Consider the following 27999-nt stretch of genomic DNA (forward strand, 5'->3'; position numbering starts at 1 on the left):
ATTAAATAGAGTCAATATTCACAAATGAGTGGGTGAGGTCCCTATTTTATGGGAGCCTGTTATGTACTCTTGCTCTTTAACACTTTTGCACACTTGCACATGCTGACATGCTGACCTTTTTTTTTTTTTTTTTTTTTTTTTACTTTATACAACTTCTAGAAAACTCCATCCCCCAAAGTCCAGTTCCAGTTCTCATTCTCCTATTGTGCCCCCATCCTCATCAATTACTTCATCAGCAGGCTATGCTAGCTCTACAGTAGTGTCACTCTACAGTTTCAGGCCACCTGTGTCCATCATACCTGTAACTGATAACTTCAGATACCATCTCTAGTTGGGAATGAGAAGCTTACCACAGAGCTCTTAAGCAGGGTTAACACATGGCACATGACTCCAGGTTCATTAAGAGACCGTGGCTAAAAAATAAACACCCACCTCTGGCATCCACGTGCATGTGCTTACATGTGCATACATGAACACGAACACACACACACACACACACACACACACACACACACATGCACACAAACACATGAGGTCAAGGTCATCTTTAGCTATATAGTAAGTTTGTGGCCAGCCTGATCTACACAAGACCTCTTTCAAAACAAAAGGTAGTTCAGTTAGAATTCAATTTTAGACTATGCTCCTGTTGAAATCCATTCCCTCCCAGATTTTCTTTACAATCTGCTACCCACAAATGACTTGTGTGAGTAGTTTGAGAGGAAGTCAGAAGGAAGCCATAATTCTCAGCCAGGGTCCATGAAGAAAGACAGAGCATGCTATCCTCTGAGACCAAGGTACAGTGAGGTCAGAAATTCCCTGGAAACAAAAATTTGGAGGCAGCAGAAAGAGGAGAGTTTCAGTGATGTATTCGTGTCTGCAGGTCAATGAAATGGAGTTTCATTTGTCTGCAGTTGGAGTAGGAGATAATTGACTTGGTGATCAAAGGCAGCATTACAGAGGACCAGAGGAGAGGGAGAAGGGCCATTCCCAGCTGCATCTGTGCCATTCAGCCTAGATGCTTGAGATTTAGCTGTTTCTGATACCTCAAGGAGTCTCCTCCCAGGAAACCAACTCCCCAAATCTCTGCCCCATCATCAACAGAGTGAAGTCCATAGGGCTTGGAAGAGCATATGAACCCAACAAACATTTATTGGCTTCTTTTATTTATCAATACAAAGTCAGGTTGGATATAACCATTGACCCCTGCTCCTAGGCATTCACTATCTAGAAAGAGAAAGCACTACAAGGCAGCGTGATAAGGGCCACAGGGACACAGCTTATGCACTGTGGGGGCTGGTTGGGACCTTGACCCAGGTTGAAGCATTTGGAAAGCTTCCTGGGAAGCTACACAAGGTCACAGTCTCTGGTATATTTCAGGGAAGGAGTTTTGGCAGGTAAAGGTAAAGGGATGCAGACCTTAGAGTGTCACCCCCAGGCTGTTCTTTTCACTCCCTAGGGCTGTTTGATTCTTATTGCTTTCAACATATTTTGCCTCTCCAGCTGGACCTTAAGCCCCTAAGCTGTGGATACTGCAGGAGTAGGTGTGATGGTAGAAGAAGAATTAGATCTGTGCCAAGGAGAATCCTGGTCTAGGAGCCCTGTGCCCTGGATACCTGTCTCTTACCTCTGCCCTTCACTCTTATGGGATTGGCAGCCACCACTGGGGAACCAATGGCATAATAAAGCCCTCCTCACTGGACTCATGCTACACATTACTGCAAGCCAAGGCAGGCAAGGGAGAAGGAGAGAGGAAACAGAAAGGGAAAGAGGATAAGAGAAATGGGGGAAACAGTGTACTTGGATAATTTTTATAGAATTCTCTACTCATTTTCTTTACTATGTGTCTAACCTGAAGATATGCGTAACAATGAAGATTCTTGAATAAAGCAAGGAAATGGTGTTTTTGAGGTAGGGTTACAGGGCAGTGTAGCAGAAAGAAAGCTGGAATTGGAGACCCAGTATGAGTCCTGCTCTGTGACCCTGGGCAGTTCTAGTGATCTCTCTAGTCCTTCATTTCTCCATGTGCCAAGCATTGGACTGGATGTTCTTCATGGGCTTTCACTCTTTGCCTCTGTGATTTCCAGTTAGCACAGCAAGGTAGGAAGAGAGCCTGCCTCTGGCCTCTGGTCCTGGCTACGGTTCAGATGTTCAACTGGTCTGTGGAGTTACGAAAAATAGCCCCAGAGAAAGATGTTGATGGCTAGCAGGATGATGGCATTGATGTTGCAGACATGTCTCCAGAGTGGCTCCTCCTCGATGTTGGTCAGCTTCTGTTCCAGTGCAGCCTTCTCAGCCGAGCTCAGGACTTGCTGTGGGGCCCCTGAGAGTCCACAGAACCAGCTCCACAGCCATTTTCCCCAGGACCTATGTAGGGCTGAGTGACAGTCTATAAGGAAAGAAGGAGGAGAAGGGAAAGGGGAGGAAGAAAAGATGGAGAAAGGGAAGGTTGAACAAGGGATGAAAGAGTGCGGGATAGTAAGGAAGGAATGGGGTACACATGGGGAGGATACTTTGTAAAGCTCTAAATGGTCACAACTCAGAAGTATCTCATTACAGGAGAAGATGTGTCTGAGCTAGCATCATGTGTCCTCCTTCTGAGCACCAGTGCAGAGTTGGGACAGGAAAAGAGCTGATTTTCCCAGGAAGGGGGAGCATCTAAACCAGACAGACTCATTTTCCTGGCTGTGGGGCCTGACACCGAGCTAGAGGTCAGGAACCTGGCAGCAGGGCCAGCCTTGCATAAGGCCATGTGTAAGTCCGGCTCCCCTTAGTGGCAGGCGCTTTCTCCCCCATATGTCTCAGTGACATGTTCTGCATTACTCTAAGAGTTGTTGAAGCATCTAATGAGAATGAAGGTTGACAACACTACAGAGGCTACCAGTGCTGGGCCCGGGAGAGGCTGTGTAAGTGAGGTCCAAACGCCCAGGTGTCTAAGGGATGCAGGCCAGGCCAGGAGTGTGGAGTGAGGTGTTGAGCTTGGGATCACACAGCTCACAAAAGCTAACAGGGCTGCTTCCCCCCTGTCTCGAGGCTTCTTTGTTTCAGCAAGAAGGATCCACTGCATCAGAAGCTGCCTTCCCTGGTCTCTCATCCCTCCACAGTGGTGGTTTGTAATGGGATTGGGGCTTGACAGAGAGGGGCTGTATTTCCGGTGGACATCATGGCTGACTCAGAGGCTCATTTTCCTCCCTTACATGTAGTTGTCCATGGGGAGCAGGCATTCCTCTGTATCAGCAGGAACTGCTTTGCCCTGGACACAGGAACCAGCAAGGGGCCTGTCTGTCTCTCTAACTGGTGTCCAGTCATGGGCAGTCTCTCCTTCTCCTCAGACACTCTTTCCTCTCTTCCTTGGTAGCTGCCTCACCTACACCATTGCTCGAAGAATGGCCTTTTCAGCTCATAAACTTTGTAGGTGTCTTTGGTCTTTGCAGTGATGGGGGGAAGCAGTTTTGAGACCCACCCAAAATCAGGTACATGGCTTTAAAACTTATATTTAAAAAAATAAAACTACATTTTGCCAAGCAAAATTCACTGAACCTAAGTGGGGTGACCAGTAAGGCCAGGGAGAGTGGCTTTGGCCTGAGGTGTTTCTGAAATGAGCCTCTCTGTGTTTGACTGTGGTGCCTATAAAAAGAGCACCTCTCCTTTACAGATTGCTCCACAGACCTCTGACTACCACAGCCTGGGCAAGAAGTATTGAGCCTTAAACCTCGATGGCTCTGGAGCTCAAGATATCGTTAGCTACTGACAAATAACCATTTGTGTAGCACAAGGACCCTGAATGAAGGTGAAAGCCTCAAAAAGTGGGGGTACATTCAAGCCTGAGGGACAGTGCAGGGCTCCAGACCTGGGGAATGCAGAAGAACTGAATGGCAGAGCATCGGCAACTCTGCAGGTCCAGCGAGTGATGCTTTGCTAAGAGTGTCTGCTTAACCTACTGCAGTTACAGAGGTGGGCACTGCAGAGGCAGGAATGACACTCAGGCTGTCTGAAGTCTGATGGAATTTTGCCCAAATCGATGTAGAGCTGCCTCAGAGAGAATCCCAGCTCCATCCAGGCAGTGAGAATCTCTCTAACTAAGGCTGGAAATAAATACAGCACTTAAATTTTATTAAATTTCTATTTCATAAGGTAAAGATAATTGATTTTGGACTTTAACTTGCAACTGATGTGACTTTTGGAATTTAAATTTTTTCTTTGAGAATATTATAACAGAAAAAAATTCCCATAATGTTGCCATTCTATTGTTGGGGTATCTTAATATTATTATTTAATCTCACTACAGGAAGGTTATGACCTCGTTATATCTTCAACTGGTACATTATGGCTTTGATTTAATTAATGTACTATCCAAGCACAGTTAACAACCTTTGGGAAGTCATCAGCAGCTATAAGAGCCTGGCAGAGAAGTGGCCGTTTTCCTGAGGTATCCCTACGACAACAGCAGAACTGTGTAGGCCTGCTCTACACTCTTCCCATGAGGGACAGCCAGGCTTCTGTGTGACTACAGACAGTATCATTGAGACAAGAGGGAATAAATGCATAAATGCAGACAGGGATAAGGGTGACTGCTTCTTGGAGATGCCTAATGCTCCCTTCCATGTGGAGGGAACTCAAGAGGTATAATGCTGTTTGGTTTCCTGCCCATAAGTTCCTCCAGGCTGTGCTGATTGTTAGATTTGCTAGAGAGTGGGTGGGCACTCTGTCTAGTGCTGGGTTCAGTATTAGGAAGTGCACCTCTCTATGGATAGAATCCAAACCTGATCACCTCCTGAGTTACCAAGACAGTCTTTCTCATCTGTCTTAATGGATTTAGTAGTCATGTAGGAAAGTGAAAGGATGATTTTGATTGTGTCCTCCCAGAATCCTACATCCTCAGTGACCCCAAAATTCATCCTTGGGGGGAAATCCTCAGCACTATGCCTGGCCCATTGTTCCTTTGTGACATACACCCCAACATGCACCCAACCTACCTCCTGGTTGCTCAGGCCCGTGGGTGGTGTTTGTTCCTTCCCCATCTCTTGCAGGGCCCTCCACAGCCGTCCTCTCTGCCAGCCCTGGAGTGTTTCCCCCCTCAGTCTCATTCACACTCTCAGAGGCCTCATTCTCCAGCTCAGATAAGGGACAATTCCTAGTCCACCAGGTCAGGCGAGCAAGCTAGAGCAAGAGGAGACAACATTTGGAGTCAGAAGACAGTCCTGCTGTGGAGAAGGAAGTCTCATTCATGAGAGGCCATCAGAGCAATAATAAAACAGGGTGAGGAACAAGGTGAGGCTGGGAGGGGGCACCTTGGTTTCCTCTTTCTTCAAGTGTGGAGCCTTTCTTGAGTACCCACTCTCTGTTAGCCCCAAGCTGGGTGCTGGAATTGAGATCTGAGCTGGGAATCCCCAGCTGCTTGGAGCTCAACCTGGGAGAAACAAAGACAGACAGGAAGCAGGTGCGTGATCACCAGAGAAAGGCTTCAAAGGTCCAGCAGAGAAGCTGATAACTGACAAAAACAAAGCCTGGAAGCCAGCAAAGGCCACTGCAGACTTTAGACAAAGAGAAAGGCCTGTGAGCTAGGATCTTCAAAGCTCCCTCAGAGGGAATTGAAATTGTCCAGCCAAGAAACTGTTGAAAAGTGAACCAAGAAATAATGGAAAGAAGTATTCGGCGCCTGGGAAAACAAGAAGGAGGGAGAGAGGTCATGCATTTATCGATGCATTTATTCGTTTTGCAGAGCTTGGGATATGACCTAGGCCTTACACATATCAGACAAACACTCAGCCACCCATCTGTCTCTCCATCCCAGGAAGCAGCAGCCTTGTGAGATGTTAGGAAAATAAAACATATAGGATGGGGTGACCTGTGGAATGATCAGGTGAAGAAGAGGGGAGACTGCTACAGCTCTTGGTTTCTGGCTCAGCTGATGACAAGGGTAACAGAGGGTCTCCAAGGGAGAGAAGATGCAAGACAAGAGCTGGTTTGGGTTTTTATGAGAGAGCAGGAGAGAAAAAACACATGCATGCTCTCTCTCTCTCTCTCTCTCTCTCTCTCTCTCTCTCTCTCTCACACACACACACACACACACACACACACACACACACACACACACACACACAGTATGGTGAGCTTGAAGTGTCTGTAATGCTTCCGACACCTTCAATCAGAAGAAACAAGCCTTATCTCTCTAGGGTGGTCCTGTTAACTTTTCATCTCCCTTTTTCCTGACCCCAAGAACTAAAACATAGCTTCTTTAGATGACATCAGTGGTATTAGACCCAACCATGTTGAAAGCCTCCTTCAGCAAAACTCTTCCTCTGCCCCAGATGCTCTGTCACGTGCAGAGCCAGGTGTCAACTGCCTGGTTCTATGGTCCTACTTTGCACCATGTGCTCATTTGTATCAGACCCAAGTGTGCCTCTGTCTGGGATCATTAAAAACCCAGGAGGCTTATCTGTTTGTACACATCTCTGTAAAATTTATGAAGTTTATGCTCACACTCTGTGTCATGAATAGCATAGGAGCAATGTGTCTTCATGTCACCAGGAGGCAGTTGGATTTTCAGTTTGAGTCTTGAGAGAATGGATAGAGACAGAATTGAGTGCCATAAACAGTTGTTGAATTTGTAGCCCTGGGATACTCTAGGGCAGTGATTCTCAACCTCCCTAAAGCTGTGACCCTATAATACAGTTCCTCATGTTGTGGTGACCCCAACCATAAAAATTATTTCATTGCTACTTTATAACTGTAGTTTTGCTACTGTTGTGAATTTTAACGTAAATATCTGATATACAGAATGTCTGATATGCAACCCCCAAAGGGGTCACAGCCCACAGGTTGAGAACCACCACTCTAGAGTAACATACCACAGAGGTGTTTCTAAGGTAAAAGAAAAGTCCATGAAGTGACCAGAAGATTAGGATGACAAAACAAAAATCAGGAGCAAAGTGTAGCTGACATGATTAGAGAAGGGGCCTTCCAGGTTCAGGATGTGGTCAGTGGAGACAAGCTCTCCTTGGAACTCACTTAAGATAGCAAGGAAGAGTTAACCATTCAGTTTAGTGACAAGAATATAAGTAACTTCACTGAGATCAGTTTGAGCAGCGTTCTGTGGATGGCAGTGGGTTGAGAAAACATATATAGGAATGGAAGCTGTTCTTTTTAAAGGTTGTCTGTAGAGAGGAGGGGGAGAGACCGCAATAACCAGAGGAAAGAGATGATGGCCCTGAACTTTTTCTTGTATCCCTTTTTTTGTGACTCAGAAGACTAAAAGACAAGTTTTCCAGCTGACATCAGTGGTGTGAGAGATGACACAGGAATGGATTCTAATGTGGGAATGTCTTTGCTGTGAGGAGTGAGAATTCAGACAAGGAAAAGCAGAGACCCCAGTGGCAGGAGGCCATGTCTGGCCACAGGAAGAGCTAGCTCACTTGCCTATCTGTGAGATCCCCTCTTGTTTAGGGGAGCGGTAAGGTCATTTTACTAGCTCACAGACACCACACAGGTGAGAGTACACACAGTGACTGCCACTCAATGTTTAGGGTTCAGTTTCTACCACAGGCTCTGTCACATTGTGCCCTGTCAGACTTTCTATGTTGAAGTCTTAGCTCTCAGATCTCAGATTATAGCTACATGTGCAGATAGGGTTATTAGAAAATAATTAAGGCAAGATGGGGTGACGTGGGCAGGCCTTACTGAGATCAGGTCCCAGAAAGACACAGATGGCAGACTCAGGAAGAAGATGGCCATCTCTAAGCTGCAGAAGAGTCCTCGGATGAAAATAATCTGCTGGTCCCTTGGCCCCAGGCTTCCAGGCTCCAGAAAGGCAATGTGACAAATTCTTAATGTTTATGCCATCAAGTCAGCATTAAGTAATTACAGTGGCTTTAGTAAGCCAAACAGGCTGAACAGCAAGGCTTCTACAGACTGGACATCAGTATTCAGAGGCTAGGGAGCAGTCAGCTCTCTGGTTCCTTTCTCATGTATTTCTTTCATATCATTAAAAAAAAATCTCTATTTCTTCTAAATCCATCTCAGAGAGACATTGCCAGTGTGCCGGTTCCTGGACCCCGGTGCTTAGCCTCTCTCATTAAGCCTAGTTCTTCTATGCTTTCTCTCTATGTAGTTAACAGTTTGTGTTGGCATCTGCTTTCCTGGGGACAGTTGTTGGTAGGAACCATTAATCTCTGTAAACCCAGTGCTACATTTGACACATGGTGGGTAGACAATGCGTAACTTTGAACTGAATGGGTTACTTTTCACCTGGAAATTCATACACCAGTGAGCATGTCCTCCAAAGGATATCTGCTTGGCAGCAGGTGAGACCCTAATCCAATAGGATAAAAACCAGTGGGGGGTTCCAGGCATTAGGGACAGAGTGATTGTGCCCAGAAGCCTCAGCCTGAACACACCACTTGCCTTTTCATCAGGGATGGGCCCTGTGTAGAAACTGATTATGACGGTGATGATGGCCGTAAGTCCGCAGAGGAGGAGGGCAAAGTACAGGTAGTGGAAGTCCTTCAGAACAGCTGGCCTCCTGTCCACCTCCCCACAGGCTGGGGCAGGGTATGAGAACTCCAGAATCATGCGCACTATTCCCACTGCTAGGCCAAACATGAGGCCCCAGAAGGCACCCTAAGGAGAGAGTGGAGATACACACAGAGAGAGACTGGGGTGAGGTAGGTAGATCCTAGGAAGTTAGTGAGGGACACTCTTTTCTAACATCTCCCTCCTACTGGCTTATTACAGTGGAAATTTCAGCCATCTTACCTAGTTCCCCATCGGCACTCTGTGTCTTGAATTAAGTCTCTGGGACCTCACAATTATAGTTGCATATGTTCATTACCCACACCTCTTCCCAGTATGAACTGGTCAGATGACTGAGATGCTAATAATGAGACATTGATCTTGAATTTAGTACTTTGGAATGAGCAAGGGCACCCAGAATTCAATGGGCCCTTGTTGTGTTCTGTGGTTGTCAGCAAGAATAGTTCTCACAAGTAGCAGACATCTTGCTAAGGGATAAGTTGGTTGTGTGGAGCTGTGAACATGACATTCTTTAATTTGTTAAGGTACATTCCCCCCCAGATTTGGGCCAGTGTCTTCTTTCTATTGTGAGATGAAGCCAAGGTTCCCATCCTGGCATCTCTCCTTCTCTCCCATAATTGTCAAGAGTCAGTGTAGTACAGAACAGCTGTGTAGATAACACCCTGTGAGTCCACACTGCATCAACAATGGCATTCTTGCTTTGCTTACACATAGTAGGATGCAGGCTTAGAGGTGGAGCAGAAACTGTAGAGCTGTAGAGCCTCAGGCTATCCTGTACTTCCACAAGTCTCTCTTGTCCAGCATTCTCCTCCTCTACCACTGACCCTTCAGGAATTGTCTCACATGCCACTTCTTTCTGGAATTCTGCCCCTCTCCTAGAAGTCTCTTCACTGGCTCTTTGCTTTCCCAGAGGCCATTGTCCTTTGACATTATTGCTTATTTAATCACCTTTCTTCCCTGACTGCTCAAGATGGCAGACCCATGTAAACCTTATAAACTGTTATATCCCTGGAGATGTCATATTTGGGTTTGTAAGTGTTTACTGGGCAAAATGAGAGAATCTTGACCTGATGGTAAGAGTTAAATACCTGGAGAAGGCAGTGGCTTTGCCCAAGGTCTTAGAAACCAGATGAGTGACAGACCCTTATTCTAGATCCTGTGATGTGTGGGGGAGGGGCAGAGTTGTTACACTCACAGGTTCAGTGACCCTCTTGCTGAAGATGGCCAGCAGGAAGAGGGCCGTGATGGGTGGGGCTAGGTAGCTGGTGATAGATTGGATGTAGTCAAAGAGCTGCCCACTATTGGAGCTTTGGATGATGGGGATCCAGAGGATGCTGATGACTACCAGTAAGACTATGAACAACCTGTGGGAAGAGCACAGGGCACTGTGAATGCCACTCACATGAGCATGGACAGGATGAAGTATGCATGGAAATCAGAAAGGGAGTGGTCCCTGAACCAGAGAAGGTCTGTGGGTTAGAATCTCAAATACTAAAAGGCAGAAATTAGACAGCTAAAATTCTAGAACTTGGAACTTCAGAATTCAAGAAACCTTGGTATTCATACATTGGAAGGCATCAAGGTTGTCCTGTACACCCACTGATGAGGACCAATCCATACCTTCCACTCCCAGCCATGCACTGAAAGGTCTCAGCTGAGTATGCCTTTTTTCCTCCTTGCATTTAGCCCTGTCTAGCGCAGTTTACTTCTCTAGGATGGCTCCAGCCTTACATTGGCTCTGAGTCTGTGCTTCTTCTCTTTACCCCCTCTTGGCTAATTCTCACTCATGCCTAAGCTCCCAAAGTGCTCTTGGTGCCTGACTTTGAACAAGAAAGGATGTATTTTCTTGGGCTGAATGCAATAATGCATATGACCAGGAGATGGAGCTCAAGTCACACTAATTGAGAACTATAGCCCTGTTGGCAAGTAGAAAGGAGCAATACTTACTTCTGAAATATTCTCCTCTCCTCTGTTTTTACTCCCACTTCCTTTTGCCCGGGTCCTGTTAGAGAAGTAACTGCCCACCTGTTATCCTTGATGTTCATTCCCTCTCCAGTTCTACTCTTAGATGCTGGGTCACTGTCTAGGTGTGTGCAGATGAGCAGGCCTTAAGCCAGAAACAAAACACCCAGGAGTAGACAGTGTTGGTGAAGAGTGAGATGTCTAATCCCACATCTCTAATCAACAAAGAGGCTGAAATGTGCTCTTCAGTTTTGAAGCCAGGGCCCCGGGAGACTTGAATTGTGAAGCAGCGATTTCAGCCCTTCACCCTCAAGGGAACTCTGAATCCCTAGTCTGTGGAGAATAGGAAAATTTACCACTGTTGTGCTTTTAAAAATAAAAACTACTACATTCAAGGTGAAGTTCAACATTCATATCTTGGTGTTCAAAGCTTGTAGGTCATTTGGAGACCACTTCTCTGTGGACATCTCCCTCAAGACTACACCTCACTGTCTCTTGAAGTTTTCTCTTCATTGTAAGCTGGGAACATCCTGAGAGCTGAGTGAGAATCAGCCAAGAGGGGGTAAAGAGAAGAAGCACAGACTCAGAGCCAATGTAAGGCTGGAGCCATCCTAGAGAAGTAAACTGCGCTAGACAGGGCTAAATGCAAGGAGGAAAAAAGGCATACTCAGCTGAGACCTTTCAGTGCATGGCTGGGAGTGGAAGGTATGGATTGGTCCTCATCAGTGGGTGTACAGGACAACCTTGATGCCTTCCAATGTATGAATACCAAGGTTTCTTGAATTCTGAAGTTCCAAGTTCTAGGATTTTAGCTGTCTAATTTCTGCCTTTTAGTGTTTGAGATTCTAACCCACAGACCTTCTCTGGTCCAGGGACCACTCACTTGATCTTTCTTTCTGATTCCCAGCATCTGTGTGGCCCCAGTACAACAGTGTAACAAATGATGTTGTTTGTTCTATGTATATCTGGTGGGTTAGATTAGTAGCATTCTCATTGTCCTAGAATAACAGCCAGAGATGACTTAAAAGACTTCAGGGTGTGAGGTGTTCCTCCACTTACACGTTATCAGTCAGGGTTTACATACATTACCATCTCACAGTGAACTTGTTAGTTAAACAGACAAAGATAGATTTCTCCCCTTTCCCTATTATTCTGAAGTGGGAGAGATGGGTTCTGGGGAACAACTTAATGCAAAGTCACACAAACCCACTGTCTGACTGCAAGCCTGGGGTCAAGAACTAGCTGGTCTTCCCAGAAAGCAGCATGGGAGATGGGAAAGGGAATTCTTCATAGAAAGGGTGCTCTGGAAGCATGGGTCAGCATACCTGCCTACCACCATCAGCTCTTGCTCCGTTGCCTGCCTGCGGAAGCGCTGCCACACATCTATGGCAAACAGCGTGCTGCTGCTGTTGAAGATGGAGGTGAGTGAGCTCATCAGGGCGGCCATGATCACGGCAATCATCAGGCCTCGCAGACCTGGGGAGAGACAAGGCTGAGTGGAAAGCTGTCCATTTAAGGGCTTTGCCAGGACAATGGAGGTTGCACAAAGCCAAAAGTTTTGGGGTGGGGATGAGATGATGTGGGTGCTGGGGAGGGTCCCATCTAGGACAGATACAGAACCAGGAAACCCACAGTGCTTGAGGCCAGGTTCTGGCCAGCCTCTGTCTCTGCTTTGTGGCCTTAGGTAGCCCACAAAGCCCACTCTCTGAGCCTTCATTACCCCTGTGCATGACAAGTTGTGCATGAACCAAGATGATAAGAGGTTTCCTGAAGTCTTGTTGTGTGTCTTGGTTTCATAGCTGTGGATGATGGTGGGTCCCTGGGGCTGCGAGCAAGAGGGTGGCTGATGACATATTTTAATCTTTATGCCATGTTTTATATACTTTTAAAAGAGGTGTTTCATACCACTTTATTTATGATCACTACCTGAAGTCCCAGTCTTAGAGACAGAAACCTGGGTTGTTTCCTGGCTTTGTGGGTAACTAGATAAATGATCTTAGGACTAGGAGCTCTCTTTTCTTGGACCCAATTTTTTTTAATCTGGACACTGGAAATATTAGAGGGTACACTGATATTTGAAATTTCTACCTCTGATGTCCAGGCTTCTGGAAATGACCTTTCAACACTGGGAGATGTCTCCCTAAAGTTCTCTGGCTCACCCGGGGCCTCTTTTTCTCCAAATGTGTATGTGTAACCAAGTCCTTGTAGTTGCTTTGGACTCCAGGGTTCCAAACCAACACATCCCTGTCCTGAATCCTTTGTTTCCCTCTGGCTATTAACACCTTTCTGGGTTCCCCCACTGATGTCATAATTATCTTAGACCCTTCTTTTATCTTTCCCCATTCCTTCCTTTTCTTAACTGCTTGGCCCTAGCTGGACCTTCACTATTTCTACTATTTCTCTGACTGCTATAACTACTAAAGAGAAACAATAACCACTCATCTACTGCCTTCTAGTTCTTTTACTCAGTATCATTACAAACCCATCTTCTGAAGATCAAAAATTGGAATCAACTTTGGGCCTCTCTCTTTCTTGTAACTAATGAATATTGAGTCATCAAAGCCTGTCAATCATACTTCACAATTATCTTCGAATGTCTTCTCTTCATCTCTGAAGTCACTGGTCTGGTCAAGTCACTGATGTCACTTATATGGACCAGTGCAGAACCCTCACTGCAGAACCTTATGTTTCCTTGACTTTCCCCTCCAAATCTCCATGCTGAATTCTTCAAGCATTCGAGCTTGGACAAAGCTCCCTCCAGTCTCCAGTGCCCTCCTTTGCTCTCAGAGAAGAGGCTGTGCTCCTGCATGATGTTTGGCTATAGCATTCCCATGGAAAGCTGTCTCCATTCATCCTTTCTGCTGATGGTGCATTGCACATTGCACGATCTTTCCACCCTGGACATTTGCATGCGCACTATCTTTCTACAATGGTGTTTCCTATGCTCTTGGTCTTTGACAAGGTATTTTTGTGACTCAGCAGTACTTCTTTTCTTTGGAGAATTTTTCTGACACTCTTCAGGCTTGGTCACCATGTCCTATACTCTTGGGGAACCCAGGTATAGTCCCTGGAGACCACAGAGAGCCTAGGATCAGAGAACTGCCTTTTAGCAATGCATTTCCAATTCCTAGAACACACAGTAGGTGCCTTAGGAAAGCTTGAGGAAGTGTGTGTGTGTGTGTGTGTGTGTGTGTGTGTGTGTGTGTGTGTGTATGTGTGTATGCTAGGGTGGGGGCAGAGGTGGGTCTTTCTCATCTCTCTTTCCATCTATTTGTAGTGCAGTCCTTCTGGGTAGTGAGCCTTGAAGGATGTAGTGGGTAGTGGAAATGGGTAGGGGAGCTAAGACTCACCCACGGGCATGAGAGCCATGACCAGCTTTGGGTAGGCGATGTTGGAACATCCCACTCTGGCCCCACACACTCTTTGACAGATGTCAGGGTCTACGCAGGCAACTTCATCTGCAAAAGAAAGAAGCTGCATGATGCTGTACCTCTTTATGTTGGCCCACTATTTTCCTTCTGATGCTATGGGAATACACTTACTGGAGATTCCAACCTAGTCTAGAAGGTCAAATGACAGGTGGTCTGATTGCCTATAGATTTGTGTATGAACTACACTGCAAAACTTGTCTGATTCCTTTGATCAAAACAAATATCCTTGGGAGGATCCAATAATGTCTTGTTTCTTCTCCATATGAAGGGGAAAAGTTTAACATGGCCTTCAGATAGATTTCTTCTACTCCAGTACAAAGTCTAAAATGCATTCTTGGTTCTCTTAATCGAGAAACCCTGCCAGCCCCTGCTGTAGTTCACCTGTCCCAGGAAAGCCTTCTCTGAAAGTGTCCTGCAAACCCACCATGCACAGAGAGCAGCACTAGCTCTTACCTGGGTACAGGGCCCGGCTGATCATGCCTGGCATGACAATGAAGAACATTGGGAGGATCTTTAGGTAGCCCCCCAGCACTGAGCCCCCCTTGGCATGGGAAAGACTCTTGGCAGAGAGAGACCTCTGCACAATCACCTGAAATAGTGTGAGATAGGCATAAATAGCAGTGGAGATATGTCACTGGTCAGAGAGAGACTTAGCTCAGTGCAGGTGAGCCCCAACACTGGTCACTATTTGCCTCCACTCAGCCCCAGGATGATGTCCAACCCTCTATGTACCCAACTGCCTGTTCATTTGTTTTCAGGAAGCCCCTGCTGGGCAACGCCAGGATGGGGATATTACCTGGTCTGTGCACCAACACCAGGTGGCCAGGACTGTGAGCCCAAAAATGAGACCTGGCCAGGGAATGTCCCCATTCACAGGGTCTCGAAGCACGTGGAAGGCATCTGGCCGTGGGAGGTGACAGGTGGTGTTGGGAACTGTGGCATTGGGGATGGCCTGCATATATAACTTCTGCAGGCCTGGGTACCAGCCCACCTCCTGAAAGCCTGTGGGAAGAGACATGGTGTGAGAAATAGACCTGAAGGTCCAACTTACAGCCTCATGTGAGCCTCTGGGTTTGAAATGACTTGAGAATTGAGAATGGGTGAGAATGCTGGGCCCTGGGTTCAAGATTCTTGGTTTGGAATAGAGAGAATCCTGACTTTAGGGAGCCCTGGCCTAGAAAAGGGATATGGTCTAATGCTATAGAAAGTTCTAGGGGTCAAGGATTGGGTGTATTTAGATCTTTTTCTTACCCAGAAACATGAGGACCAGCGCTCCCCCTACCATGATCACAGTCTGTAGAGCATCTGTGTAGATCACAGCGGTGAGCCCTCCTGGGTACCCAAGGAGAGGATACATCAGTCAGCATCATGGGAAGGGGAAGTTTCCCTCTGGGTGTCTGCCCTGTGTTTGGCTACACTGGGGGAGACCAGAGAAGACACAGAGCCCTTTTAGCAGGGAACCTTGGTGACAGACCCTTCTCCATCTCTTCTCTCTCTATCCCACCCAGGGATTATGCTGGCTGGTTACAGACCAGTATATTTTGATGGAATTATTTCTTTCTTGGCAAGATCTGGTCACCACATCAACAATAGCCTGTTGTTCTTGCCATTACTATCCCCAGGTTCTCTGCTTTCCCTCCAAAAGCCCACCTATATGTCTCCATCATTCAAATCCAACTTAGCCATAAGTTGTTCTGTCCTGGGCTGTTGTCCCAGGGCACCCAGTTCTATGAACTGAAGGAAACAGAGCAGAGCAGATTCATGGCATTGCCACAGTGATTATGACCCAGACGGCAGTTCACTGATTTTCCACCTTGTCCTTGCACAATCTGTCCTCAGCAGAACCCTTATCTCTCTCATTCCCTGCCTTTGCCTGGTAGACTTTCCATCTCTGCCATTCCCACCCCTGTTTTTCTCCTCCTGACTTTTCATCTTCCTCTGTGTGCGCTCTCACAGTATATCTCTGTCTTCATTAGTTTGTCTCTGTTTTTCCCTATCTCACTGTCTTTCTCTGGATCATCAGTCTTCTGCCTGTCTCTGTCTATCTTTATCTTTCTGTCTTTCAATATACTTGCCAGTGAAAGCTTCTTTCCTCATCTCATGGTCTCTACATATCGATATGGCCTTCCCCCCTTCCTACCTGCAATAGTGTAGACAGCTGTCACCACCAGCAAGATCACCGTGGAGAGATAGAGGTTCCAGCCTAAGGCCATCTGAATAAAGATGGCTCCAGAGAAGATATCTGTCTGTAGAAAGCAAGGATCCACAAGTTCATGCCACCCAATGATTCCAGAATGATTGTTGTGGGTGTGTCACCTACCTTATCAGGTGTCCTTAACCTTCATCAAACAATGGAGACAAGGCTGGAGAGCCATGCTAGTGAGTTTGGTCTCGGCATTAAAGTGCCACACTATGGAATATGGGCTTGACCTTGTAGACATGGAGGCATGGTAGAATTTAGAGTGAAATAATACTGTATAATGTTTTGAATGAAAAAAATAAATAATCAGCTAGCCTTGAGAGATTTCTCTGTATATTATGAAGGTCAGGGTAAGAAATAAAAGTGGAAGATGGAGAAAGTAAAGCTAGAAGCTGGAGGTGGAGAAGAGAACATTTGGGAGGAGAGAGTAGGAACTGTGCAGGTTGCTGGCTGCTCCATGAGATAACCTGCAGGACTGTCTGGGCAGGCAACAGTGGGTTCTGGGTAATCCTTATGCTTGGGTTATTATGGGACTTGGGGTAAAGACTTTGCCTCAGCTAACAGTGCTGGTCCTGAAAATAATTTCATTGCTAGATCTGGCACCTGACTGATTCTGTTCTCTTCAGTCTATTTGCTCATCTCATCATATGATAGTTCATAAACTAATTACAGAGTCCACAATTAGATAGTGAAAGGACATAATCCTCTTAGGAAATGGGAGTCAAGATCCAGTTCTGATTCCAGACCTAGTCCTTTGTATAGACTTGGACAATTCACTTGACTTGTCTAGGTTTGTTTTCTGAATTTAGTTCAATAAAGCAATAGTAATGTTTTTTTCTGACTCTAACATTCTAGGTAATTAATAAAGAGTTGCTGAATGAAGTATCAGTTAATGGAAACATGAAAGAGTAGACCCTAGTTTGGAAGTTTCTTGTGTGAAAGATCAATATTCACTTAAAACAGTTATCATTCATTTCTGATCTTCCCACTTCTGAAGTCAGGTGGATTCATCTTTCCTTCCTTTTATCCTTCATTCCATTCACACACTCTTTTATTTCATTTTCTTCTTCCATTCCTCCATCTCCCTTTCCTTCTTTCCATCCCTCCCTGCCATCAGTGAGCTCAGCATAAAGTCCATGGTAAGGAAGCCACCTTGGAGTTATACCCACTGATATCTTGGTGAAGATGTAGAGGATGAGAGACAGGACTGACATGTACACCTGGATCCTCTGTCCTCCGAATCGTTTCTTCAAGTACTCTGGCATGGTGACCACACCAGCTGCGATGTACACAGGGACGAAGATCCAGCCCAGGGCCACAAGCAGCCAGGTTGCCTGGGAGAACATAGAGAAGTTATTTTAATTTTAGAAAGATTGGCAGCTTCTTACCCAGAGGTAGCATGTTGTATGGGAGAGCCATGAGGGGGGAAACCAGGGACCTGGGTCCTCATCCCAGTTTTTCTGGATAATTTCAGATGAGTCTTCCTTCTTTTATAAGGCGTTGATGTTATCATCTATATAATAGGTCCTCTGTTTACCACACAGCCTCCCAAGTACCTCTAAGATATCTTTCATCCCTAAGGCCAGGCATAGGAGATGGTTTTGACCCTCAACACCCTGGAGCAGTCAGGTCAGCATCCTTACATTCCACTCAAAGCCACCGACAGCAAGGCCTCCAGCAGCCCCTGTCCCAGCCAGGCCAATGAACAAGCCACTGCCCACATTGCTGGACATCAGAGATGCTCCGATCTGAAAGGCACAAGTGAGGTTAGTTTGGAGCAATCTTGTCTTAGGACCACTTACAGTGAGGAGGCAGCTAGAGGCTGTGATTTTTGAGGCACTGTCTAAACAGAACCATTCCCATGGGGTTTTTCTTTCTCCTCACAAGGGAGTAGCTGGAAGCACCAGTCATTTTTCATTATCCCTGTGAACTTCTAGGTTCCCAGACTCAAACGTCCTTAGGTAGTTATCGTGTTGATACATAGGTTCCCTGTCCTTAGATCTTCCTGTTCCAGATAACCAAAATCTTTCAGAAACTTCTGAAGGCTTTCAGGGTTTTCTCTTCTTTTTAGAGAGCAGAATGTGAGCCATGGTGGGCAGGGATAGTGAGCATTGCTAAAACAGAAGGTCAAAAATTTGATGTTGTGAGTATGAGGGAACGTGAGAGTGAGTGAAGAGTGAATGAGGGAGTAAGAAGGCAAGAGTATGTGGGCGTCTTTAAGTAAGATTATGTGAATGAATGTATGAAAGTGAGTGGGAGAGTGCATGTATGCACATGTGTGAGTATATGTGAATGTTGGCTTGTATGTATGTACCTATATGACTGCTTTAGTATGTGGATGTGTGACTGTGAGAAGATGAGAGCGTATGAGTACATGAACGAGCATGTGAGAGTTTGTGTGAGTTTGATGTGACTGGGTTTCTAGGGAGGCCTGATCTTCCTTCATCCCACTTTGGGAAGAGGAAGTTAATTTTCAAGGTTCAGTAGAAATGTAGGGTATGGTCTGATAGGAGAGATGGGGGTTCACAAATTCTGGGGATCAATTTTGGAGATGGTTGGAGGCTTGCCCCTGATTCTCAATTCACTATTCTTTACTACACTATTAAGTGTAGGTGTCATTCTTTCTAAATAATAACTCCTATTTCCTATTCACCTATTGTCCGAGACCCAGTTGAGAAACCCAGTACCTCCCTCTGTCCTAGGTTTGATTATATTATTCATAAGTCTGTATGCCCACTCAACTCTGAGTGTCTCTATAGCATTAGATTCCAGCTATATTGCATTAGATCCAGTGCTCCACATGAGGCCCACACCTGGAGATAGAGCAGGGGGATTGAACTCTCCCTGGGTGTTTGGATGCCAGATTGAGCACTGAAAGTGTTGTTAAGAATATTTATTTCTGAGGTCTTTAAATTTTGCTTTTGTTTGTTTCCTGTGAATGAGTGAAACTGTAGAGAGAATGGGCTGCTCTGCCCTTTGATTGACAGCTGACAAATCCCTCCCTGAAACCCGGATGCCTTGATCAGGTAGCTGTCAAGCTAGCAGCTCCTATTGGGTGGATGGCAAAGACTGTTGTTATGACATCCCAGCTGCTTCAAATAATTCATTAATCCATTGAGGAAACTATACTCCAACTTCAGAGGAATGCTGCAACTACGATGCTGTGGGAGCCACAAATGGCTGCTTTGGGAGGCTGTACTACTGTCATGACCACTTCAGAAAACATGCACTGGATTGGGAAGACCACACTTTGGGCTAGATTACCTTCAGTGGATAATGAATGACTCTACTCATCCTACAGCTACTCATGCAACACAGAAAGGAAGCAATTTCCCAAGGGCACAAAAAGTCTGTGATTGGTGCAGTGTGAGGCTTGCAATTGGTTCTTATGTAAGGAGTGTGATTAATGGAATTAGAAGCTATATAGACAGCTGGCTGTGATTGGTGAAATTATATTCTGAGTGTAAGTGTGCTTCCATTCTTTTCTGGCCATATTAGTTGGTTGGTTGTATAATAATAATATATATATATTATTAATTAGCTTGGGATGCTTCTCTTCTGTGTATTTCTCCAAACTCCCTGCTGCATCTCAGTATTGAACATTTTGCCTAAATGATCTCTACTAGGGGTCTTTATCATAAATAGAACATAGTGGTTTGGTTGCATGAAGAGCAGATATTAGATCACAGGGCATAGCAACCTTAGTAGTGAGGAGGTAGCTAAGAATTCCAGAGATCCTCCAAGAGCTAAGGACCTTGTTATTCAAAGCTCTGACACACAACACTAGGCTGAAAAGTTACAAAAAAAAATTGAGGTCAGAAACTGCAAGAAGCTTATTGTGAAGAGCTGAATTGTAGCCAAGAGTACAGGATTGTAAATCTGGATCACTGGTAAAGTTTGAGAGAGACACCAAGGGTTAAAGAGTTGAAGGCCTCAGCTACCTTTATTTAGTCCTTGGGTGTTGGAGCTTCAAGCTCATAGCAGCAACCCCTGCCCTGACCACCAAGAACAATAACTTTCTGGTTCTAAAAGCTGGGGCCACAAGACTCCAGTTCTACAGTATAGAGCTGAAAGCTTCTGTTTGGAATTCCAGCTTACAAACTTCTAGAATTGAGTGCTATCAATACTATGTTCCTTTCCTGCCTCTGGTTTATGTCTGGATAGAGCAAAAGAACCCCCAGCCAGCCATCTGTGACATGCACAGGAGGCACCTGGGGGAGATGTCTCAGGCTGCTGGATGATTGGGGCAAGATAGGAATCCAGAGCTGGGCAAAAAAGTAAGAGGGTGTTGATGTAGTTCTGGCAAGAAAATCTGAGAGGAGGTCATGGATGGCCAAAGCTGGTAATATATGCTGGGAGAGGAGGGAGGAAAGTCAACTCACTGGCCACCAGGTCATGGATCTCCCAGCCAGGAAATAACCACCAACAGTCCCTCGGCTTGCACGAATAGATGACTGGAAAGAATATGCAAAGATGTTAGTACTCCCCAAGGCTCTTACAGTCCCTATCTTCCACTCCTTGATTAACTGCCCCCTTGGTATAGGCACTGTGGAGACCAAGAGGACAAGGACTGAGGTAGAGCAGAACTGTCTGTATACCTATATCGTCAGACTTTTTAAAACTATGGGTCTGTGGGAGAGTCATGCCCTCTATGCTAGTTTCACTCTCCATCTGTTTCTCAGGATTGACATGAAAAACAAAGGAGGCAAAGTCTGTCCAAGGTCCTCAGGAATAGCAGAACACCATGAAAACACTGGAAGGTAATTAGTGTCTCCTTACTCTTCCCTCTGTTTGTGACTTCTTCCAAGGGGTGGTTGAAATCTGCCTCAGGTGCATAGTGACTGACTCTCCACCAAGCTAGCCTCTTCTTTCTTCTTAGACAGACACCCACACTGGAGAGGGTACGGTTCTAGCCATTCTGAACACTAGCAAGAAGGAAGAACTCTGTTTTGACATTCCTTGATATGGCTTGGAGTCAGAACTGGAAGGAGCCAGTAGGTAGCCAGTCAACAGCCTATTTTGGGATGTGCTCTGAAGGGTGAGGTGGTGCAAGGAGGGTAAGTTCTTTCTCTGGGGACATAAGCCCAAACTTCTTGGTCAAGACACTAACAGGACTGGAATGGTAGCCAAGCTTTTTCCACCTTTGATGTAGAGAAGAGGCTGTAAGTTAGGCTCAGGGCTAGGGGTGGTTTGGCAGGGCATGATGAGAGTCTGTGGTGTGGGCTGATGGTGGGCAAAGTTGTGTTGCAATTTGTGTTTAAATGATCCAATGCCTTGTGTGTTAAATACTTAGTCCGCAGTGCACTATCAGACATGGAGATTTTAGGAAGAGTTTAGATTATGAGGATTCTGACCTAATCAGTATATAAACCCCTTTGATGGATTCAAAATTGAATGGGCTATTGGGAAGCAGTAGAAACTATGGAAAATGAGCCTTGGTTAGAGCAAATGGGTCATGGAGGGCATGAATTTGAACATTATATCTTGTCACCAGCATTTTCTTCTATTTCCCAGCATTCACAGATGATCAACCTCCTCTTTTACATGCTCCTGTTGCATTCCCACATACCCATTATAATGGAATTAGCTGACAATGGTCTGAGACCTCTGAAACCTGGAGCCTAAACACATCTTTACTTCTTCAAGTTAATTAACAAAGTTTTGTCACAAGAGAAAGCTGACACAGGGGTAGAAGTTACTTCAGAGTGGGAGACAACAAGTCTGGCTAGATCTGAGGAAAGAGAAATCCTTGAAGTAGAGGAAGGGAAAACAAAAGGTAATTAGTCATTGGGGAGTGATACACACATGTACAGGACCTGACATGTGTTAAGCTTTGGCTAGAACTTTCCTGTGTCACCTCTGATCATCTTGGTGGCAACAGTAGCAGTAAAACTTCATTTCACAGATGAGAAATTGGGCTACAGAGCAGGAAAGGACTTGTCCAACACACATGGGAATTGGGGTTCCCATGCTGGCCACCTCGCAGGGACTGCTGATCTCCTGTCTGCCCACTTCTTTCTCAAATCAAGCCTGACAAGTGAGGGTTAGCGCCTCCCCTTGCAGAGGAGAGGCCTGAGGTCCATAGGTATTCCTGACCAGCTGAGACTTGGGTGATAATCTGCCTCACAGCAGTCCGAAGGTACTGACCTCTCAGCAGACTCTTGTGTTGATAATAGCAGATGTTTATTTCCTGCTACCTGCATGCCAGGTACCGTGCCAGGTGCTTATGTGTGCCCTGTCACTGAATGATTATAACTTTCAACAGTATCAACTGCAAACACACAGGCAAAGTGAGAGGTTTCTACATCCCCAGGACCACGTGGCTCTAACTGCTGGTCTCGGGGTTCTCTGACCTCAAAGCCTTGCACCTGCCCACAGCTTTGTGGTTTCTTTGAACAATAGGAACATTGGAATCTGGAAGGCACTATTGCCTGAGAGCATGTGAATCTGAGTTCCTTGTTTAAGACACTAATAGAAGGGGAGGAAGGCTAGGTGTTGATCTTACTCTGAGTTGGGAGTCCTGAGGCAAAGGAGAGGAGAGTCAAATTCACAGTGACTAAACAGGCTGGATGTCCGAGCTCATAGCCTGACCTGCCTCAGGTTCACTGTGTATTGCTCAGGGAGGCCATAGGTCTCTCTGGGCCTCAGTCATCCATATACAGAAGGGCAGGATGGGAGTGGGTGATTCCTAAAGTACCATAATGTCAGCTACCTATGGTTGTGTATTCTTCTTCATCCCTTTTCCCCTCTCCTCTCCCAGCTCAAGATGAAAGGCTTCTCTGCTTCTCGGTCAGATTTCAGCATTACTTAATCCTCACTCACCCAGATTCCCACAGCAAGGACGAAGACAAAGTAGATGACCACCACCACGATGTCATAGGCATGCAGGCTGACTCCAGAGCCCAGTGCTGAGTATGGTGCTGTCTCAGTGCTGACTCCATCCCTTGAATCTCCAGGCTCCATTGCTGCTAGCTCCTTGCTCATCAGTTACTGTCATTCCCAGCAGGCTGGACTTTGATGTCCTCCTGGCTTCATTCCTTCCGTTTAATGATTAACAAACCCAAGCTTCATTAGCCTTTGAGAAAGCAAAGAGTCCTGCTAGCATGTGAAGTCCTGCCCACTTTTCTCCTAACTGCCGTGCCTTCCCATGCAAGACTTCTTCCCTCCCTCCTTCCCTCTCTTTGCCTGCTGCCATTGTATTAGCACACACACACACACACACACACACACACACACACACACACACACACACACTTTAGAAATCAAGGTGCCCAAGCAGCAACTCAAGCAGCTGCTCTGTGGAAGAACTGGAGATAGTGAATGTGGAGCTGAGGCTAAAGTTCAAGTTTCCTAGTCATCAGTTTAACACAACTTTCCTTTCCTCAATAAGAGCAAGAGGAGGGAAGACAGGAAGAGTCTGTGACCATCCTTGTAAAGCCGCCACTGCCTCTTATGCCCTTACCTCCAACCCACCAAGGTTCTTTGTTTTACAATGGAGGAAACAGACCCAGGAAAAGCTAAATTTTTCTTGCACAGAACAGGGCCATTTGTGTCAAGGCAGGCCAAATTTACATCTTCTGATGCTCAATCTACACTTCCTGTCCTGGGCTATGACAGATGGAGTAGATGAGGTCAAGTTCTACCTTGCAAAAGGTAGAGTTCACTGAGGAAAACTGTCTCTTAAGATTCTGGTAGCCTGGTTTCTGGTCCCCACCATGTCTTTTACTAAACTTTGGATAACTTTGGGCAAGTTGCTATCTCTGAGTTTAAGTATTCTGCTCATCAACATGCCCTGAGTACTGCCTACGTCAACACACCAAGGAGATTAGAATGTACTCCCCAGATCCTCTGCAAACTCTGGGCTACTTGGTTCTCAGTACTAACATAGATAAATTAATATCAGCCACCATCTAGGTCCAGATGCCAGGCACAATGCTTGTTAATATCATCCCATAATAGTGAGATTTAGACCTTTCACTCTGTGAGTGTTGTGTTGCTGTGCATAAGCAGGCCAGTCTCAGATTGGGGTGGATAAAGGGACCCCATTGGCCATGCATCCCTATCTCAGCCTGCGGCGAGAAGCATAGGATTGGGTGTAGGGAACATGTTCTCTTCTCTTTTCCTTAGGGGATAAAGAAAGGAAAAAAAAAAAAAAAAGGAGAGCCGTGGATTTCTTTTGGCTTGGCCCTGCAGCCCAGAACAACAGGTATAGACCCTCTTGAGTCACAAGAGTTGGAACTGGTTCTGCCAGAGTAGCTAACTGGAATCGGGTACAGCAGAATATAACACTGATTTCGGTTAGGGGACAGAAGGACAGAGAGGCAGATTTGTAGCAAAAGTGTTTCTCACATGTATTTACATGTAAATAAGTGTTTATCAACTTACCCAAGTGAGATGGGTAAGGAGCTCAGCAATTGTTAGCAACATCAGAAAAATGTGAAGGATAGTCCCTGGTATGAACTTTGTGGAGAAGAAGTGGAAAACGTGCCTTGCAGTTGCATGGATGTTGTTAGGGAGGGATAGAGGCTAGGTGTGAGCTCAGGCCAGTGAGAACGGCATAGTGTTGCCTGTGGCTCATTCTTTCAGAGCAGGATGAGGGCACAGCAGGGAGAAGAGAGCTGAGCTCACAATGTTCTGCTCTCCACACTCAGTAAGGTCATCTGGGCCCTCAGGGCTCTGCTGCTCATGTACCCTACACCATGTCCCCAGCGGCCTCCTCACAAGGGCTGGAGGCTAAGCCCAAACTTTGCCGTTGGTCTAATCCTAAACCAACAGGTTTGGCCACATAATCTCAAAGCTGACAAAATAAGGCAGCGAACGTTGAATGGTCGCAGCCATGAAACTGGTATGTCTTGGTGTCACACTGAGGGACCCTGAACACTCCCAGGGATGTCCCCAGGAAAGAGCCAGCCTTCTGCCTTTTCTAAGTTCTCCAGCAAAGCCTTCTCAGGAGAGCTCTGCTCCAGTCAGAAGTTCTGTGCCAAGAGCATGTCTCCTTCCTTCCTCAGTCACAGCTCCCAGGCTTGGCAGCAGCACTTCCCATGAGGGGAGGGAGACAGCAAGCTGATGATGGTCATGTTCCCTCTCCCCAGTGCTGGCAGATATCCAGAAGCCAGCTCTAGAGAAGGCAGGATGCACAGGGAAGAGAAGGCTGCCTCCTGAATGAAGACTGAACTATTAAATAGTCCGAGGCACTCGGCATCACAGTTTCTGAGAACTTGAGGCTATATCTTCATACTTAAAATGCCAGAATTTCCATGTAATTGTAACCGTAAAATGGCAATGGCTTAGACTTTAATTTAGAAGTGTGGAAAGAATGTTCTACTGAGCAACCAGCTTAAGAAAATTGCTCTTAGGATCATTTCCCTGAGTTCAGCCTGTGTTAGCTTCAGTTCACAGTACATGGAAGATACTTGTCCAGCATCTTAGCCAGGTATTCCTTAGGTTCTTGGCTGGATCTTCATTGAAGACTGTGTAATTCTTGGAATCTAGGCTAGTAGATCTCCTAGCTTCCCAGCCTTATCATTCTTGGTCACCAATTACCATTTCTCTCCTTTTGGATAGCTCGTGCCTCCCATAGTTCTAGCCTCTCCTGCTGTGTCTGTCATGTTCTTTTTCCTTTGGTCATTCTGAAGAGTACAGATGAACACGTGGCCCTGTCATCTGTCACAAGGCTCTGTCCTGTGTGCACCTTATGGGGGCTACCCTTTCCACTACACCCCTCAGAATTGGGGTCATAATCCTTCCTTGCTGCTAGGCTGCATGATGGGGGAGCCACTGGAATGAGATATGCTCACTCTCCTCTCCGGGTCTTTGTGAGTACCATGTCTTCCACCATCATCTTTCCTCAGAAGCCTTCTCTGGCTCCCACCCTGGGAACACCCTGAGCTCCAGAATACCCCTGCTTACTTCTCCAAATACAACTGCTGATTTGGAGCCTAACTGCCTTAGATATGAGTCCTTAGAGTTTTTAACTGTCTTATTTTTATTCATGACTCCCACTGACTGGAGCAAAGCCATTGAGGGGAGGTGGTGAGATTGCCTTTTAGAAGTCCCACTTGAGGCCAGTGTGGGTGATAGTCCAGAATGAAGCAGCTGGTGCTACAGTGCAGACAGAGGAGGCCGTGGACCACGGTGGAGAGGAGTTGTCCTGACGACTTTCATGAGCAGGATATGTGCCAACCGGCATGGGTATTTTCCTTAGGGTCTTCCCCAACCACCTGGAAGTCCTTGCCCTCACTTAGTCCCTAGTGCTGTATGTGTAGAACAGACTCAGTTTTGAGTCAACCTAAAGGACTGACAGTGCCCTCAGGAAAGATCAGGCGGGAGGTTTTGACCAAGTGAGGGAATTACTGGTGGGGAGGCCTTGAGCACATGGCATCAGATGTTGGATCATGTAGACTAGTAGGCAGCCCTTCCCTTTTCCATGTGCTTTGGAATTAGTCCTTTTCAGGAAAGTGAAGGCCCCTTCATGCAGCTGCCTGCAAGTCTCCTGTCTCCTTGCAGCATTCCTTACCTCAGTAATTCTGGGCAGGCTCTGTGTACCTCCTCCTACTGGCCTGTACCCAGGCTGCTTTCAAGTCCTTCCTGTAAAACGGCTCTTTGCCAGCCTTTTTGCTGACAACTTCCTCATCCACAACAATGAAGGGTAGAATGTTTAAGACTACTGCCCACAGTACTGGGTCACTCACATCACAAACACTGACATATGGGCATTTCATTGACTATTATTGCTACTTTCAGGCAGAAAAAAATTATTAGTTAACTTCTGGGGCTCGTTTGCATTTTTAATTTGGGTTTGAATGATTCTAAAAGTGCTCAGCACCACTGTCCCTTCTCTCCTGGCCCTATGTTCCCAGAAAGAGAGAGGAGAGAAGAGGTATCCCTCCTTATAGTTGGATAGAGATCAGCTCTAAATTGTCCATTCTAGTTGGAGCAATGAGCAGGGTGCAAAGGAGGCTTAACTGGGTACAGTCCCCCCTGCCCCTGAGTCTGAGTCTTGGTTCTATGCCAGTGATTATCACTGCAGTCTTTACCCACTCCTTGCCCACTGCCTTTTGCAATTTTCTGACCTCAAGGCCTAGGGATGCTGGTTTTACATGCAAGTGTTCAGTTCAGTTCAAACCTAGAGCTCATTCACTCACTAGCACATCTGTACCAGGCCTGGGTCAGGCTGCACCATGAACAACCCAGGGGCACTATACTACCCCTGAGAGTATAACACCAGCAGCAAAGCTCTCTCACAGGGGTGGAGGGAGAGGCAAGTCTGGATCCTGGCAAGGAAATCACATGGTTTGTGAGGCCAGAGTGGGTACCCACTGTCTTCCTTACAGGTCCCTCCCTCCAGGAACCAAAGGCCAAGGATCTGGAAGTCTCCTGTGTCTAGGTGGCACCTGAGGAAGAAAGGAGACCCTATGTTCACAAGCTAGATGCTTAATTCTAAGAGGAGAGTAGAAATACATAGACAACAGAATAACAGGGATGTAGAAAAGTGGAGGAAGGTAGCAAGGGAGACTTATATTCTAATCACCAAAAACATACCTGCACAACCTGGCCTGGTCAAAACCTCCTGGGCTCAGTGTCTGTGCCTCAGGCTCCTCAGTGGCATGGCATGGCCTTTAACAACTTTTCTCAGTGACATAAGACTGGAAAGGAGCCTGTCTCCTCCCTGAGAGGGTGGCAGGCAAGACTCTGAAATCTTACCCTAGTCACTGGGCCTTGAGTTTTTGAGGGACAGAGTCTGTTCTTGTGGCAAGGTGTGGTCCCGGAGTAAAGTAACCACACCCTGTCTTTGTTCAGAGCTGCTCAGGCCCCCAGGAGAGGCAGGAAGGGAGACACAGCTCAGTGTGAGGCTCTGCCACTGCTGCTTCAGTCACA

The 27999-nt window shown here is 46.2% G+C and overlaps 1 protein-coding gene across 2 annotated transcripts; it reads right to left on the reverse strand.

The window, feature by feature from the left end:
* Positions 1-657: 657 nt before the first annotated feature.
* Slc5a9 (solute carrier family 5 member 9) lies at positions 658-27991 on the reverse strand. 2 transcript variants are annotated; one of them, XM_059254723.1, is made up of 15 exons: positions 27826-27991; positions 22945-23197; positions 20505-20576; positions 17766-17870; positions 17292-17456; positions 16063-16168; positions 15174-15254; positions 14719-14924; positions 14376-14511; positions 13842-13949; positions 11817-11967; positions 9725-9893; positions 8401-8616; positions 4974-5157; positions 658-2386 (listed from the first exon to the last, which is right to left on the reverse strand). In XM_059254723.1, exons 2-15 carry the CDS (start codon positions 23104-23106, stop codon positions 2166-2168), a joined length of 2082 nt encoding a protein of 693 aa, XP_059110706.1. In that variant the 5' UTR covers positions 23107-23197; positions 27826-27991; the 3' UTR covers positions 658-2165. The 2 variants fall into 2 exon arrangements, with proteins under 2 accessions (XP_059110706.1, XP_059110705.1); XM_059254722.1 differs by having other exon boundaries at positions 27664-27991.
* Positions 27992-27999: the final 8 nt, after the last annotated feature.

This window comes from Peromyscus eremicus, chromosome 2, assembly GCF_949786415.1.
Source record: "Peromyscus eremicus chromosome 2, PerEre_H2_v1, whole genome shotgun sequence".
NCBI lineage: Eukaryota > Metazoa > Chordata > Mammalia > Rodentia > Cricetidae > Peromyscus > Peromyscus eremicus.